At 33.7% G+C, this 14,471-nt stretch overlaps 1 protein-coding gene across 2 annotated transcripts in view; it reads right to left on the bottom strand.

Annotated features, from left to right (window-relative positions):
• Positions 1 to 453: 453 nt before the first annotated feature.
• RAB11FIP2 (RAB11 family interacting protein 2) overlaps positions 454 to 14,471 on the bottom strand; it is a 42,935-nt gene continuing 28,917 nt past the window's right edge. The window contains exons 4-5 of one of the 2 annotated variants that reach the window (XM_045025279.1): positions 9,108 to 9,153; positions 454 to 5,197 (exon numbers count right to left, since the gene is read on the bottom strand). In XM_045025279.1, coding sequence (XP_044881214.1) covers positions 4,970 to 5,197; positions 9,108 to 9,153 — 274 coding nt within the window. In that variant the 3' untranslated portion in view covers positions 454 to 4,969. The remainder of the gene's footprint in view (positions 5,198 to 9,107; positions 9,154 to 14,471) is intronic. The other variant, XR_006581238.1, reaches the window with a different exon arrangement.

The following is a 14,471-nucleotide window of genomic DNA, read 5'->3' as shown; positions in this document are numbered from 1 at the left end:
CTGTTTTGAAACTGTCAGCCATGGAAAGTGATGTGGATTATATATCTCCTATCATCTTTCATGGATGATTGTCAGAATGCTAAGTGCCACCCAAGACATCAGTATCAAAGCCCTCATTACTATATGTGATGTTTTTGCATGTGAAGTCAGAAGAAGGCGATGGGGTTTGGTGACTGTTGCCTCTATATTAAAGGACACACACACACAGCACAATGGAACAAGACAGGTCTCTTTCAACAATTATGTTCTCAAGAGGGTATCTAAGAGGAAGTTTCCAAGCAGCTATGAAATACATTTACAACTGTCCTTGAGAAAATACACTCCTTGTAATTCTCGAAAGCATGGCCATTATGTCCTGAAACTACACACTTGATTAGAACGCTGAAATCTTGCATGTTTTGGACACATTAGACACATTAAACTACAAGACATTTGCTGTAGTGCACTGTGTTTTATTAGTGTTACACATGCAATACTGAATGAAAATAAATTCATATATTAAGATTACATATTTTAATCAACTAAAGAGAGTTCAACACCTAGTGCACAGAATATAACAAAAATGTTTCATGCAATATCGTAAGTATACAGTTGTCACGGGTCCATACAGTTGTAAATCTGTAACTTTAAAAAATGTATACAAGCTACCATTCATTGCACGAGACAAATCAACCCTTTAGTTTTAAGTAATGCTCACATCTTTTACAGTCCTCCTATATAACTTGGATCTTCAGCATTTTATTGTACCTAACATAATACAAGCCACCTGGAAGCTTCTAAGAAGAGTGAATGTATCATTTGTAATACACTTAACAGCAAATATAGTGGATTTTTCAACATACAAATTATGAAAGATAAAATAAATGCTGTCTCTGCCTTTCTCAACAGAAATAAATCTCCCAACTCTTCCATAAACAGATTAAAGTGCCACCTATTGCATATTAAAAACACTTCCAGCGACTGTATCTAGATTTAGAAGTTATAAATCCCTGAAAACAGGGGTTTAGAATGGAAATGCTGATAAAGCCTTAAATCTAATATCAGGAACACAGCAGTGCTATAATCCTTCACCATCTACCTCAAAAGAGAGTAAGTGAATCAAGAGGCTTTACCTATAACCATTTAAAAACACACAGCTGACACCTCTACCATAACTACCATAGTTATGGATACACAAACAGCAACAAAGCATGAATTTAGTTTAAAAACTTGGTGTAGGACAACTTTTTTTAAAGCTATAGGTGTAAATAAAACTCCAGTGCAGCAGTAAAAATATTAAGACAGCAGTTCTGTTTCATTTAAGATGCACCTAGTTAAAGAAAGAACATCCTTACAGCTAAATAATGTAAGCTGGTTACTAATGAGCTCAGTTCTATTTGGGTCCCCATTTGTAGAACCCTTTCAAATACAAGGCATCATTTTCATAGTTGGAAAATTACGACTAGTCTTGATTTACAGACAACAGCAATAGATGGAGTTATATGTAATCTATGGATAATGCTACACTCGTTGGTAGGTGGAAAAACCAAGATCAACATACATACATACAGCAGCAAAAAGTAATACATAAATATTAAACAGTCTTATTGAATGGCAAGAAGTTCATTGGATATTTACAACTCTAAAATATGGCCTTGATATTCATTCAAGAAAGTAGTTAAATACATTGCTAGTACCAGAGCTGTTTCAAAGGAATATTTCAAAGTACAGTACATATACTGATGAAGCTTCATGTTAATTTTTCAGAGAAAAGATCAATAAAAGTGTGTGGATTGCCAGTGTTTTCATCTTTAGATTTTAGAGTACTGAAAGATGGATTGTGTGCGGTAAGTATTACAGATTCAAAAACTGTTAGAAGATGCTTTTATAGTGTTATGCTTAAGAGTAAAATCAACAGAGATTTCCTTGTGTCTTATACATGTATGGAATATTTTGTATGAAGTGTTTTGATTGGAAAATTTTGCATAGTCCATAAAATATTTTTACGGTGAAGATGTCCTTGAAAAAATAACCTGTAAAAATTCCCAGAAAATGTGAATAATTAAAAAAAAACAAAAAAAACCCTACTTAAAACAGAAAAGCATGTGCATTTAATATCTTTCCAAAATTGAACCAAAAGTAACTCGTACCTTAAATTACACACAGTACAAATATTTTTATAGTTGTACATGCTTCATTCTTCATATTTTAGTAACTGTACCTTTTTCTAAGCTAAATTTGTTTCTCCTTTTTGTGATAAACTAGGAGAAACAAAAGGTGCTTTTATTCAGTTACAGATCAGATAAAGAACTAGATAGCACATTAAAAACGGCACTAAATTTCTTCACTAATGCACTAAAATTGATCTTTTTGCTACCTTTAATCTGCTTATCATTTCTTCTATGCAAATGTCAAATGATCTACTTTTAGCCAATTATGCATTTTGATATTCCACATTAACATTCTAATAGAAATGATTTCAAAGGTTCTAAATACAGTAATGCTTAATTTTAATAACTATAGATTGGCTTGCAGAAGTTGAAACTCATTATGGAATATTTTCCTACTCGTTTGCTTGTGAAACTCCCATTGATATGTATAAGACAGTGATGAGAGAAGAAACCTTACAAACTTAGGATCGCATAGCATCAGTGATTTTTGAAATTAATGTGGAGTTCAGCTTCAAATTCAATGGCACATTTCCCCCAATATATATAAAAGTCATTAGCTTTAGCCAAACTACTCTAAAATGTTTGAGAATCTTTGTGGGAATACTGAATAATTGACAGACAACCTTGTATAATTTCTAAATTAAAATCTCCTTCAAGTGCAAAAACTAACTCAGCAATAAATGAACTGTAACTTAATATGCTTTGGCACTTTAAATATATTACAATAAACTGAGTCATTTAGACTTAAGTAGACAAAAGAACATTCATATTAGTTTATGAGGTACAATACCTGATGAATCCTTGGGTGGTCTTAATAGCAACTACTTAGTGAATCAGGCCTTAATCCCGAAACATGATCTGCTAACACAGAACCTTACAACCAGGAGTCCCCCCACTGTAGTCACTGTGGCTCCGCCCAAGCACAATGGTTTATGCTAATGAATCCCAACACAGGGTCAGGACTTTCATACTTAACACTTTTTATGAACCTGGTACAATCAATCAATCCATCCTTTTTCCCATCCCAGGTACCGCCCCATGTCATTCTGGAGAATGCAAAGTAAATCAAGAAATAAAGTCAAGAAGTGAAAAGTTATTTACACTGTACAAAGAAATAATTTTCTTCTGAGTACAATGCAATACTGCTGTCATATAGTTACATTGTCAAGAGCTCTCTGATACCAATGGTTTATCTCATAGTGTCTAGAATCAGAACAATTCAAGATGGATTTATTAATTTTTGAAGTAAACATGAAAAAAAAGTCTCATTCTTTATAACAACAACAAAATCAGAAATTAATTTTAGGCTTTTTTCCTCCTCAGAAAAGCCCACCATATGCCAGTGTAAGAAAAATAAGCAGTTTACAAGAACAAATGGAGAAAGCAAAAAACAAAAATCCTGCCACCCTGCACACAAAATTTTCTTTCCAAACCAAGAATTTTAACTTCTTAAATCCAATGTTATTATATTCTCCTGCATAAGTTCTGATACACCTCAGAATTTCACAGTAACAGACAATCCACTTAAGACTTACAAGGCAATTAAAATAAAATAATTTAGTGGCTATTAGTAAAGATTTTTTTCTTACACCATTGTTTCCCATTAGAAGTTGAGTACTGTATTTGGCTGATGTGTGAAAGAGTACATACTTTTGTACACAATATTATACGCAAATATAAATGATTAGATGCATGCTTATTCAAAATACCTCTTCCATCAGCCTTAGTAAAAGCAGACCTTTAAAATGATTGAAAAGGAATACAGACCTCCTCTTATTAGTTTTAAGTCTTTGTGAGAAATACTCCAGGCATGCCTAAGCAATACACCCTTTTCCTAGGAGCCTTGGAAATCAAAGGAAAGATGCATCACATGAAAAACCCAACTTGAGATTGGGTCACTTTAATTCTTCAGAATCATCTCTCTTTAAGTCAGTCTTCTTATTTCTCCTTCTGAACTTTTTTTTACTGCTGTAGGATTTGAGTGAAAAAAGTATTAAACTCTTTATCCACTTTCTTCCGTCCTACTTCTGACTCTATTAGCATTTTGTTTACACTATTTTGATGTATAAAAAGGCATGCAATAATTTTACACCAAAAACCCCATATCATAATTAGCTTATAACTTACGGATTTCAAAGTTCAATGTTCATTGTACACAAAATCCAGAATTTAAGTGTGAAAATAACCGATTGAAATACATGCCATTGTTGAACTGACATGATATTTTAAAACATTCTTAACAAAGTGTACTGTACAGGATATGGCATTTCCTCTTTGTTTCTACTGTTTCTCTCTAATAAATGCTGAGAATTAACTATACTGAAATATCACATTGCAACAATCCATGTTCACATCCGGCAAAACGTACCATACAGACTTTAGCATGACACCCGTGATGGCATGCTGTAATACTAAAAAGAGTGACTTTGCATAATAGTGTATCAATAAGTAGTAAATGTAGACATATGGTATCAAACCGCAACAGGGCTAGGAGTAAATTATCATGTAAAACAACTGAATGGACATTTTCAAAGTGTATTATTTACAGTACTGCAAGTAAAATATAGCTAAATGTAATTTCCAAAAAGGAATGTGAGAAATTCATCTACTCTATCTCCTATTTGTTTTTGCAAAGTTCTTTAATAAACATAGCAGACTACTAGTTTTGACAGTCCCTGCTAGTATTTGGAGGACAAAACGCTGAATCTCTCAGAAGGGGAAAGGAGTGGACAATAGAACAAAATTAGGAAATCAAAATGTGTAGTGCAATGTCCTTCCATTAACACATTCAACAAAAAGAACCATGAAGTGTTATTGCCTTAGCTTTTGGAAAATTTGCCAGCTCTTCGAGAAGGTTCATATGGCACTCTGAGAATACTAGGAGTTTCCTCCATTACTCGTACAAGAAGATTGTCAATGTAGTCCTCAAGTTCACGGATATGGGTGTCTTTCTTCTTAAGTTGCTCTTTATGTTTCACCAGCTCCTGCAAGACCTCTTCATATGTAAGATTACGGTACCCTGCAGTGGCATCAAAAGGATTTCCATCCTATAAATGAAAAACATCACAACATTTTAGCAGACATATGGGAGACAATCCAATATTGTGAATTAGTTGAGAGGTTATGAAACAGAAAGTCACTTATGATATTGTTCTCAAGCAGCGTACACCTCACATCCTGAAATAAGCTTCTCCCCATAGTAATAATGCCCATTAAGTGATTGACCCACCAAGAAGGGGAAGAAGTAAGACAGCCCTTGACTACTCAAACATTACCACCACTATTTTGAGTCCTCTTTTCTTTTATTGTTCATCTTTTGAGACGACTACAGCAAAGAATGAATCTAGCTTTTTAATGACATCAGGACTCATCTGTCTCTAATGTTCCATTCTTGGCCTTCAGAGGCTCTCCAAGTCCTGGCCTCAATATCTGCTTATTGTGTATTAGAACTTCTTATTTTATATTTTGGGTGAAGTTAAAAAGCTGCACAAGAGGCTGTCATAATTGAAAGGAGAACTACCAGAAGTTGAAAAAAGCACGTGCAGCATAGAATTCTAAATTAAGTAGCAAGAGAAAACAACTTTCAGCAATGCTCTCTGATCATTCACTATGTGTAGAAGTATTAACAGAGATGAGTAAGTTTAATTCCCATAATAAAAGCAATGTATGATCCAGGAAACTATAACCCTGAATGCCTTATTTTCTACTGGGGGTGGAAGAGAACATATAATTAAGAAAAGGATAATTAGCAAGAGTGGGTTTATGAAAATAATAGCACTGTTAGATGTGTATAATAATGAGTTTATCTAGTTCAGAGACTGGGACATTTAAAGATATAAAACATTTGATTAAGTAAAATAATCTAACCTCTCAAATCCTGAACCTTTCAGTTGAATATAAGGTGAAATAATTCTTGCTTAGGAGATAATTTTTGTTTACATTTGAATCTTCTCATTAAAAATGATAGATCAGGCACAATCAGCAAGCATACTGAGCAGTAGATATATACAGAAGTAGCCTGCTTCACTCCTTTTCATTTCAGCACAGCTCAATATTTACACGTTGCATCCATCTCATCATTAAAATATGCAGGTGGCCAAAGTTTTCAAGTAAGGCTAATTAAAAGTGATGGTGTATTTCAAATCAGTTGGAATGCTACAAGTTAACCAACCTCTCTCCATTGATTGTTTTCTATTAGTAACTCTTGGCACTATTAAACATTTTAGGATTTCTGACTGATTCTGTAAGATTGAATTTCAGCTAAACATCAGTATTTAGTCATTAACGGTTAATTTGCTATCATCAATTTATAACACTAAAAAATCATCATAGCAGATAATTTCTTCCACTTCATAAAAATACCTAAATTGGTGAAACTTACAAATCATTTAGTACCACATTTCCAATAATATGTACAGAATAGAAAGCATTTCCAATTCTTGGTCATTCATGTATCTTGCACATTTTCTTCCACCCTGAGGAAGGAAATGTTTCTGTTTACAGTACTAATACTTCATACATCTCAGAAAAAAAAATTACTAAAGCTTCCATGTTTAAAAATAAAGGGTTCGCTCAATTTTATATTTGGAAAACACCTAGATCCAGTATGCAACGATGTTTTAACTATTAAATATTGTTTCCCAGAATGTTCTGTATAATATGTATGTTTTAAGAAGCAGATATACAAGAAAATTCCAGCTAAAGAAAAATAAAGATTCAACTATATATCAGTATGTTTTAATACTTAAGGAAAGGACGATGCCAATAGTATGGGGATAACTCACATTTTGGTTTTAATTTTCCATTTGAACATTTAGGCAACACAGCATGTTAAAGGATTAAGGAATAATCTAATTTTTACTTTTCAAAAAATTTGCTACTAAAGTTTTACTATGGGATAATTATCTTATAAAATTTAAATTTTAGCAAAAGATTTTAAATAGCAAAATATTTAAAGAAGGGTTGCCCTGGTAACCAAATGTATTGGGGTACAAACTGACATCCACAGCAACTGAAGGAGAGCTACAGAGATAACATAAAGGCTTGGCATTCTCTGATCATCTCCCTATTGTTCTAATGAGGAATTTTGCTCTGGGAATATCATCTCAGCTGCTTTCACATCTTTTGTCCTACATGCTTCATCTCCCTTTCAGTTCTTAATTAGGCCTTAAAGAGCTCACGCTGCCCTTTCAACTGGCTACTGCTCCTGTTTAAACATTGCTTTCAGAGACAGGTGTTGGCACCAGAGTAGAAGATATACAAACTTAATTGCTAAACACTACATCCAAGGGAAGAAAAAAATGTAAGTTGGTGGAGGCCTATTATTGCAGAATCTAATATAAATTACTTCAAATATCTTAACAATTATCATGAACATTAAAATTTTTCAAATAGTTTCATTCAAAAACTAAGGGGTATAAAGATAGTGTCTTCTCCTTTTAATTATATCTTGCATTAAATGAACACCACCTCAGAATCCTGCAACTGACATTTAGGATAGTTGGTATTCCAAAGAAACATCACAACATCAAGGATTTCTTTTATTACCTTTAAATCAAATAATTCACATTATATTTCTTAAAAGAATTCTAACGATGCTTTTACCAACAATAAATTACATGATTTGGGGTAGTACATTTACAAGCACATAGAAACTGTAATTAAGGTTACTTTACAGACAATAGCTGCTAAGTTAAATCAATTTTTTGATGTTGCTTTTTGTCAGAGATTAAGTAACTGCCTGGTAGAATTTAGTTTACTATCTGATCAAAGGCAGCCTTCATACATTCTGACATCTCCCACCAATTTCTTACATTATGAAAACTTGGGCATTTATTATGAAACATCAAAAGTTATTGCAAGTCATTTACATACTACAGTAAAATACAAACAGTATAAAGTCCTATCTGTCGATGCAACTTATTTTTTTAAGAGGGAAAACAAACTCACTTTTAAAGATCTGATCTCCTTATAAAACAAAACAAATTCTAGCAAGATTATATTTTCTTTTATACAAAGAAATTGCATAGTAAATGTGTGGAATTTTTTTCTTTGTTCGTTCTTAGTACACACTATATTTTTGCTATTTCTAGGGCCAAACAACCATTCCAAAGAATAACTTCAAGTCTCTTTATTACAAGGCCTTATTGCTGTTCTTCATTTGTTATTTGTATTTCTAACCATATTTACTCATTTTCCTTGACTTGCATTTTGATTAGCCCACTAAAAATTGTCCTTCATAAAGAATCATAGACTTTACAGATGGAAACGACCTGTTAGGTCATCTAGTCCCGGGGTTCTCAAACTTCATTGCATCACGACTCCCTTCTCCCAACAAAAATTACCGGGGGACTGAAGCCTGAGCCCACCCAAGTGGCGGCGGGGAATGGGGGGTAAGCAAAGCTAAAGCTCAAGAGCTTCAGCCCCAGGGAGGGGACCTGTAACCTTAGCCCCGCCGTTCTGGCCTGAAGCTCTCAGGCTTCGGCTTCTGCCCTAGGCCCCAGCAAGTCTGAGCCAGCGCTGGCAACCCCATTAAAATGGGGTCCCAACCCACAGTTTGAGAACCGCTGATCTAGTCGATCTAGTCCATCCCCTGCCAATGCAGGATTGTTTGCCAGGCAACACATTTTAGTGCTTTGTCCAAACTTATTTTAAAATGGCTGAAGCAAAAGGTGTCTCACTACTTCCCTTGGGAAGATCTATTCTACACTATAACTTCAGTGGTTATTCCAAATACTCTGCCAATTGGGTCTCTAAATCTCTTTTCAGTTCCTTTGAATTAATCCAGTCTCCGACCAGGAAAGAGAGACTTTCGTTAAGAATTACTGGATAAAACAAGCAGGAAAGGCTTTAAAATTTTCATATTAGAAGTTAATAAAAACCATGTTTGGTTATTTAGTCTATTTCAGCCACCAAGTAGGTGGAGAACTGATAGATCTCCATTACACTGTCACTCACCCTTTTTTTCCTGAGGTCTTCAATGCTTGCAGGATTCATAGTAAAACTAGGGGAATAACAAAAAACAAAATATTATAGGTATGTACTCATCAACAAAAAACACCATTGTGTACCTAATGTCAACATTACTAAAATAGCTTATATGAAATGTGGAAACATTCACATAATTTCTTGACTTCAAAAATGTTTAAGAAAGACACAAAATCAAAGATAATTTTCATAAAACAATATGTAAGCAATGCTTCTACAACCTGTAAATATATTAGAGTTAAATCATGATATTATAATTATACTGACCATTAAACACAGAAATGAAGGATTTGGGAAGATGGTTGCAAATGGTAATTCAACAGTTTGCTCTGCAGTAGTATACAAAATGCATTTTTTGGAACTCTATAATTTTAGATCAAGTTAAAACTGACATTTGTATTTTTTTAAATCATGTTTTCTACTCTAAACATACATGAAATTGCTATAATTTTTCATTGAAAAATAGAAAAAAGCCTTTTAAAGATAGTTGTTTTATTTTGTTTTTTGGTAAGTGATTCAACTGTTCAACTGATAGCCTTGGAAATTCAGGTTCTCTATGGACACAGACCAGGTAAACTTCAGATAATCAAAGTCGCAGTTTGCACATACTACACTGTCATTATGCTTCAACTCTGACCTGAGAAAGATCATATCTGTGGGTGAGAGGCTAATAAAATTTTCAATGTCCACTTGGTCATACATCTCTAAACTGAAATTGTCATTGCAAAGGTACCAATTAGTGCCAGTTTTGCTGGTGTCTTTTTATTGGAGATCTGCTTTTCAGAAACTCAGTTGAAATCACTAGCTCATTTCATAGGCTGAAAAAAACCATCTCACATTAACAATGCTTACTCTCTACCTCTTATTTAACATGGGGCAATTTTTTTTTGTCCTTCCAGTTTTACACTACTTGTTTAGCTTTTCTTCTTCTCTCAACACTATTGCTGCTACTAGTTTTATTCTGATCCAATTCTTTTAGCTCCTCACCCCTCTTGCTCAATTTTCCAAAATCCCCATTAGTAAACTTCCCACAGAACTTCTTGCAGCCCAATGCTTTCATTTAGCACATACCCCAAACTCCCCTACTCCCTGCAGCAGTCATAGACAGGTATTTTTTGAGATCCAACAGTGCACACACATTTAGAATGCTTTGGTTACAATTAATCAAAATTAAGAAAGTATTTAACATCGGACAGTATGTAGCGTATTTATCTGTTTTTATATGGATCAAACTAAAGGACAAGGTACAAATATAAACAGCAACTTGCTTTAAAAGAAGCATAATAAGATCAATAAATAACCACTCAAACCTATTAAATTATTCACATATAAAAACATAGCTATTTTAAAAATTTTCCCAAATTAACTAAAACAAGAGACTGCTGATATGGATAATACTAAAAAGTTGCCATTGTCAAAGTGGCAGGCATGTATGTATATAATTTTCTGAATATATTTTAATTTTCAAAACCAATGCATCTGTGTCCTTTTATACTTGTTAAAAATGATTACTGAAATAACATTTACTCTCTGGAAAATGGTTCAGATTCTGGATTATAGTAATACATTATATTTATTTGACAGTATTATTTTCAATCCCTATATTATATATCACAAAATCTACTATTTGGTATGACTGTAAGGATTATATATAGCACAGATGCACACATGTACTGAAAGTGCTGAGGCTGAAGCTTGCAGGCAGAGTTTTTGCAAAAGGACCCTTCTCAATGCTTGCTTGCATGTAACCTGTATCAAACCATTCTGATCAATCCAAAACCTTCTTGGCTCATGAGTAATGAATTCACCTTTAATTTTTAAAAGGAATAAGAAAAAAAATCTCAGTAGTCTAGTACTCATGAATACATTAAACAAGCTGGTGCATGAAGAAGGAAAATTAAATTTGGTAATGAAACATTTCAATTTCAGGCTACTGAAAGGTTATTACAAGCATCTGAAAGAACAATTTTAAAGTTATGAAAACACTGTACTGCATTTTTAGTTTTAATGTAAAAAATTAACCTAAAATAATTAATGGCTATTTTGTTGCTGTCCATTCCTTCCTTTGCTGAACCTATAAACCTTTGATCATATATGTAGTTGATATGGAAGAGTGGAATGGGCATATTTTATATATAGGCTTGGAAGGATTATATTTTTATTGGTAAATGTCAATTTCACGATACACATAGTGGAAGAAGTATTTCCATCTAACACAGAAATTCACAGATAGACAAAGTAAGAAAAAATGCTGCTTGAAAACTCATTAGAGTTTTGTATATTTTTTCAGTTGATATTGACAGCCTGTGTTTTAATGGTTATAAAGCTTCAACTATTTGAATCTCAACACTGACTGTTATTAAATAATTATTATCTACTGCCCTCCCCCCATAATTTCCTGCAATGGTGAAAATTAAAATGGATACAAAATGAAAAAAATGTTTAAGAAGTGATATAATACATCCAAATTATAAAAAAAACAACATTGAATTCTCCCAAGCCTATTTATGTAGCAAGTATTTTGCAATTATACAGCAAAAGGAAAGTTTGGTCTTTGGTTTATACTGAAGCCCAGTGAACCAACTGCAATATTTAGAATATTACATAAAGACTGGATTACATGAACAGTCACAATTGTGAGGGAAAAGGTGTCTGAGAAATCAAGTTCTGGGTTATTTCTATTATACCTGTTTGTACAGTGATCTGAGGCATTCTGTCCTGTTCACTAGAGAACAGTTTTGAATGAGGGGCCTCTTTCATCGGGTATTGTCTACAAATCTAAAGGCAGGAACCCTCCCACAAGGTCTGCCTTTTAGTCTCACACTGATGTGTCAAACACATGATGAACTTACTCATTCATGGGTGCCTTTTGTGATCTGTTCTGAGGACAAAAAAAATGAGTTAACTGAACTGGATCAAATTAGCCTGGTGAAAACCAAGAATGTCTTTATTTAACGAAGTGTGGCGTTAATTTGGGATACCTTTCTTTTGGGACTGTTTCCTCATGTCAGACAAGATACAGAATAATACAATGACTGCTCAACTGAGTTTCTGAGAGGTTAAGGAAGCAAGATCTTTTATAGCACTGAACAACTTAAACGTTCCTGTGAAACAAGTTCTGAGATATTCTTCCATAATAGTAAATAAAGAAGAATGGGTAACAATCACTGTACATGAAATCTGTATTTTGAAATTAGAAATGTAAACTATTGGGAGTACTGACTTTTTTAAAACTGAAAAATGTGCACACTTACTATGACACTGCGGACATCTTAATTCCATCTATAAAATTAGCAAATGTTATGTTTGGTACGCAGTTAGCTGCAATTGCACACAAATATGATTACAAATGAAACACACACTATTCAAGTTTTAAGACGTAAGTGGGAAATAGTCTCCTTCCGAATGAAGCAGGAAGAAACAGGTGCTCTGAAACCTTGTTTTTTTTTTTTTAAATGAGAAGGTCTAACTAACTAACTTGGGAGCTCCATTGTCTCGCTGAGCCTAGCATGCTTTCCTGCCAGCTCTTCCAACTTGAGGTGAGCCTGAGCAGTTCCAGACTCTCTCAGCTGTACTCATAACTCACTGAGAACCCTACAATATCCCAAAATTGCAAATATAGGTTTTTCTGCATGTGTTGTGTATTTGAAGTTACTGGGCTCTTTTTGTTTCTTTTGTTTCATAATGCCACATCCTTAACTTTAATTTATTATCGTATTTGATTATAATTATGTAAAAAGAAACAAAATGACATACTCCTTTAAACTATATATAAATACTGTATTGACCATAAGCCTTTCCATCTCTTCAAGAAAATTTTCCTTAACTACACAAGGCCATTCGGATTTTTTAATTGCAGTCACTGATGTAACCAATGCAACATGTTTCTATATAATATGTATATCTGACTGATGAAAGAACAAAGTACATCAGTTTTGCTGTTCTTCTAATGGTAGAAGTACACAACATAGCCAAAAAGTTAAGGTCCTATCCTTATTTTTCCCAGGGTTTGATAAATTGGCAGTGAAGTTTTTCTGTGGAAACATGACAAAAATATGTTCACAGCTTGGAAGCATTTTTTCTGTTTGTTTTTTAAGTGTGATTCCACTGTCAAAAGTGACTGTAAAAATTAGCATTGTGGTATTTTATATTTATTGTTTCTCATTTACTTTAAAACTAATTTTGCTCAGTTTACAAGACAAAAGATGTGTCTTTTCTAATTAAACAACTCTGCCAACTCATCTTGGGAACCAAAAGTTAAATTGTTTTTTTCTGGCTCACACGTCACCACCCTCAAAACTGTGTTGTGTGTATGCACGGTTACTATTTCACACAATGCATTTTGTACGTATTGGCTATTAGAAAGGCATTCCGCTGCTCACATGCAAAGTAAAAATCAATTTTAATAGGACTATTGCTCAGTCACTGCATGCATGATCTGAATGTAAATTATCTATTAAGTTTAGTAGGAATAGTACGGAAAGCATAATTTAAAATTGCCATTATAATCCAAAATGACTAAGATATTAAAATAAGCTTCATTAAGATGACATTGGGCCCAATGACGCCTAAGAAAAAGAAAGAGATAATTGGTAGATCAGCTGACTTCTGCTGCTACTAAACACTGCTTATTTATTCCTTCTGTTCTTTTTTAGCACCTTGATCCAAGTAGCTCCTTTAACTCCAATCCTGTGTGGTAAAATAACCTTAATCTCTTCTTTCAAATCCCTCCCGTGTAATACACTACTCCTATGAAGTGTTTTCAATGATAATCCACCCAACAATCTGCCACAAACAAGGTACCTCCAACTTAAGACCCAGTCTACACTTAAGTTTTTCTGGCAGAATTATGTTAGTAAGGAATTTTTTTTAAATTAGCTTAGTTATCCCAGTAAAAGCTCTAGTGTAGACACAGTTATACTAGAATAAGGTGCTTTATACCAGTAATGCCTTATTGTGCTTCGTTAACCAGAATAAGATATACCAGCATAAATATTTGTTATACTGGTATAATGGCATCTCCACTAGGATTTGTTGGGTTTTTTTTGCTACTTTAAGTATGTCAGCATAGTTAAAGTGGAAAAGCTTTTAACTGTAGACAAGGCTTTAGCATGTGTGTGTCAGAATGGTGTTATTCCAATTAAATTTTTTATGGGATTATTTATGAAAGTAAAGTTAGGCTATGTCTACACTGCACTTTTGTTGGTAAAACTTTTGTCGGTCGGGGTGCAGAAAAAAAACAAAAAACCCACACACGCCAACCAACAAAAGTTTTACTCATGAAAAGCACTGGTGAGGACGGCGCTTTGTGGGCAAGAGATGCTCTCCCGCCGA

The sequence above is a fragment of the Mauremys mutica genome, chromosome 7 (genome assembly GCF_020497125.1).
Source record: "Mauremys mutica isolate MM-2020 ecotype Southern chromosome 7, ASM2049712v1, whole genome shotgun sequence".
Taxonomy (NCBI): domain Eukaryota; kingdom Metazoa; phylum Chordata; order Testudines; family Geoemydidae; genus Mauremys; species Mauremys mutica.
The sequence above is the reverse complement of the archived record's forward strand: the minus strand, read 5'-3'. Positions and strand labels throughout refer to the sequence as shown.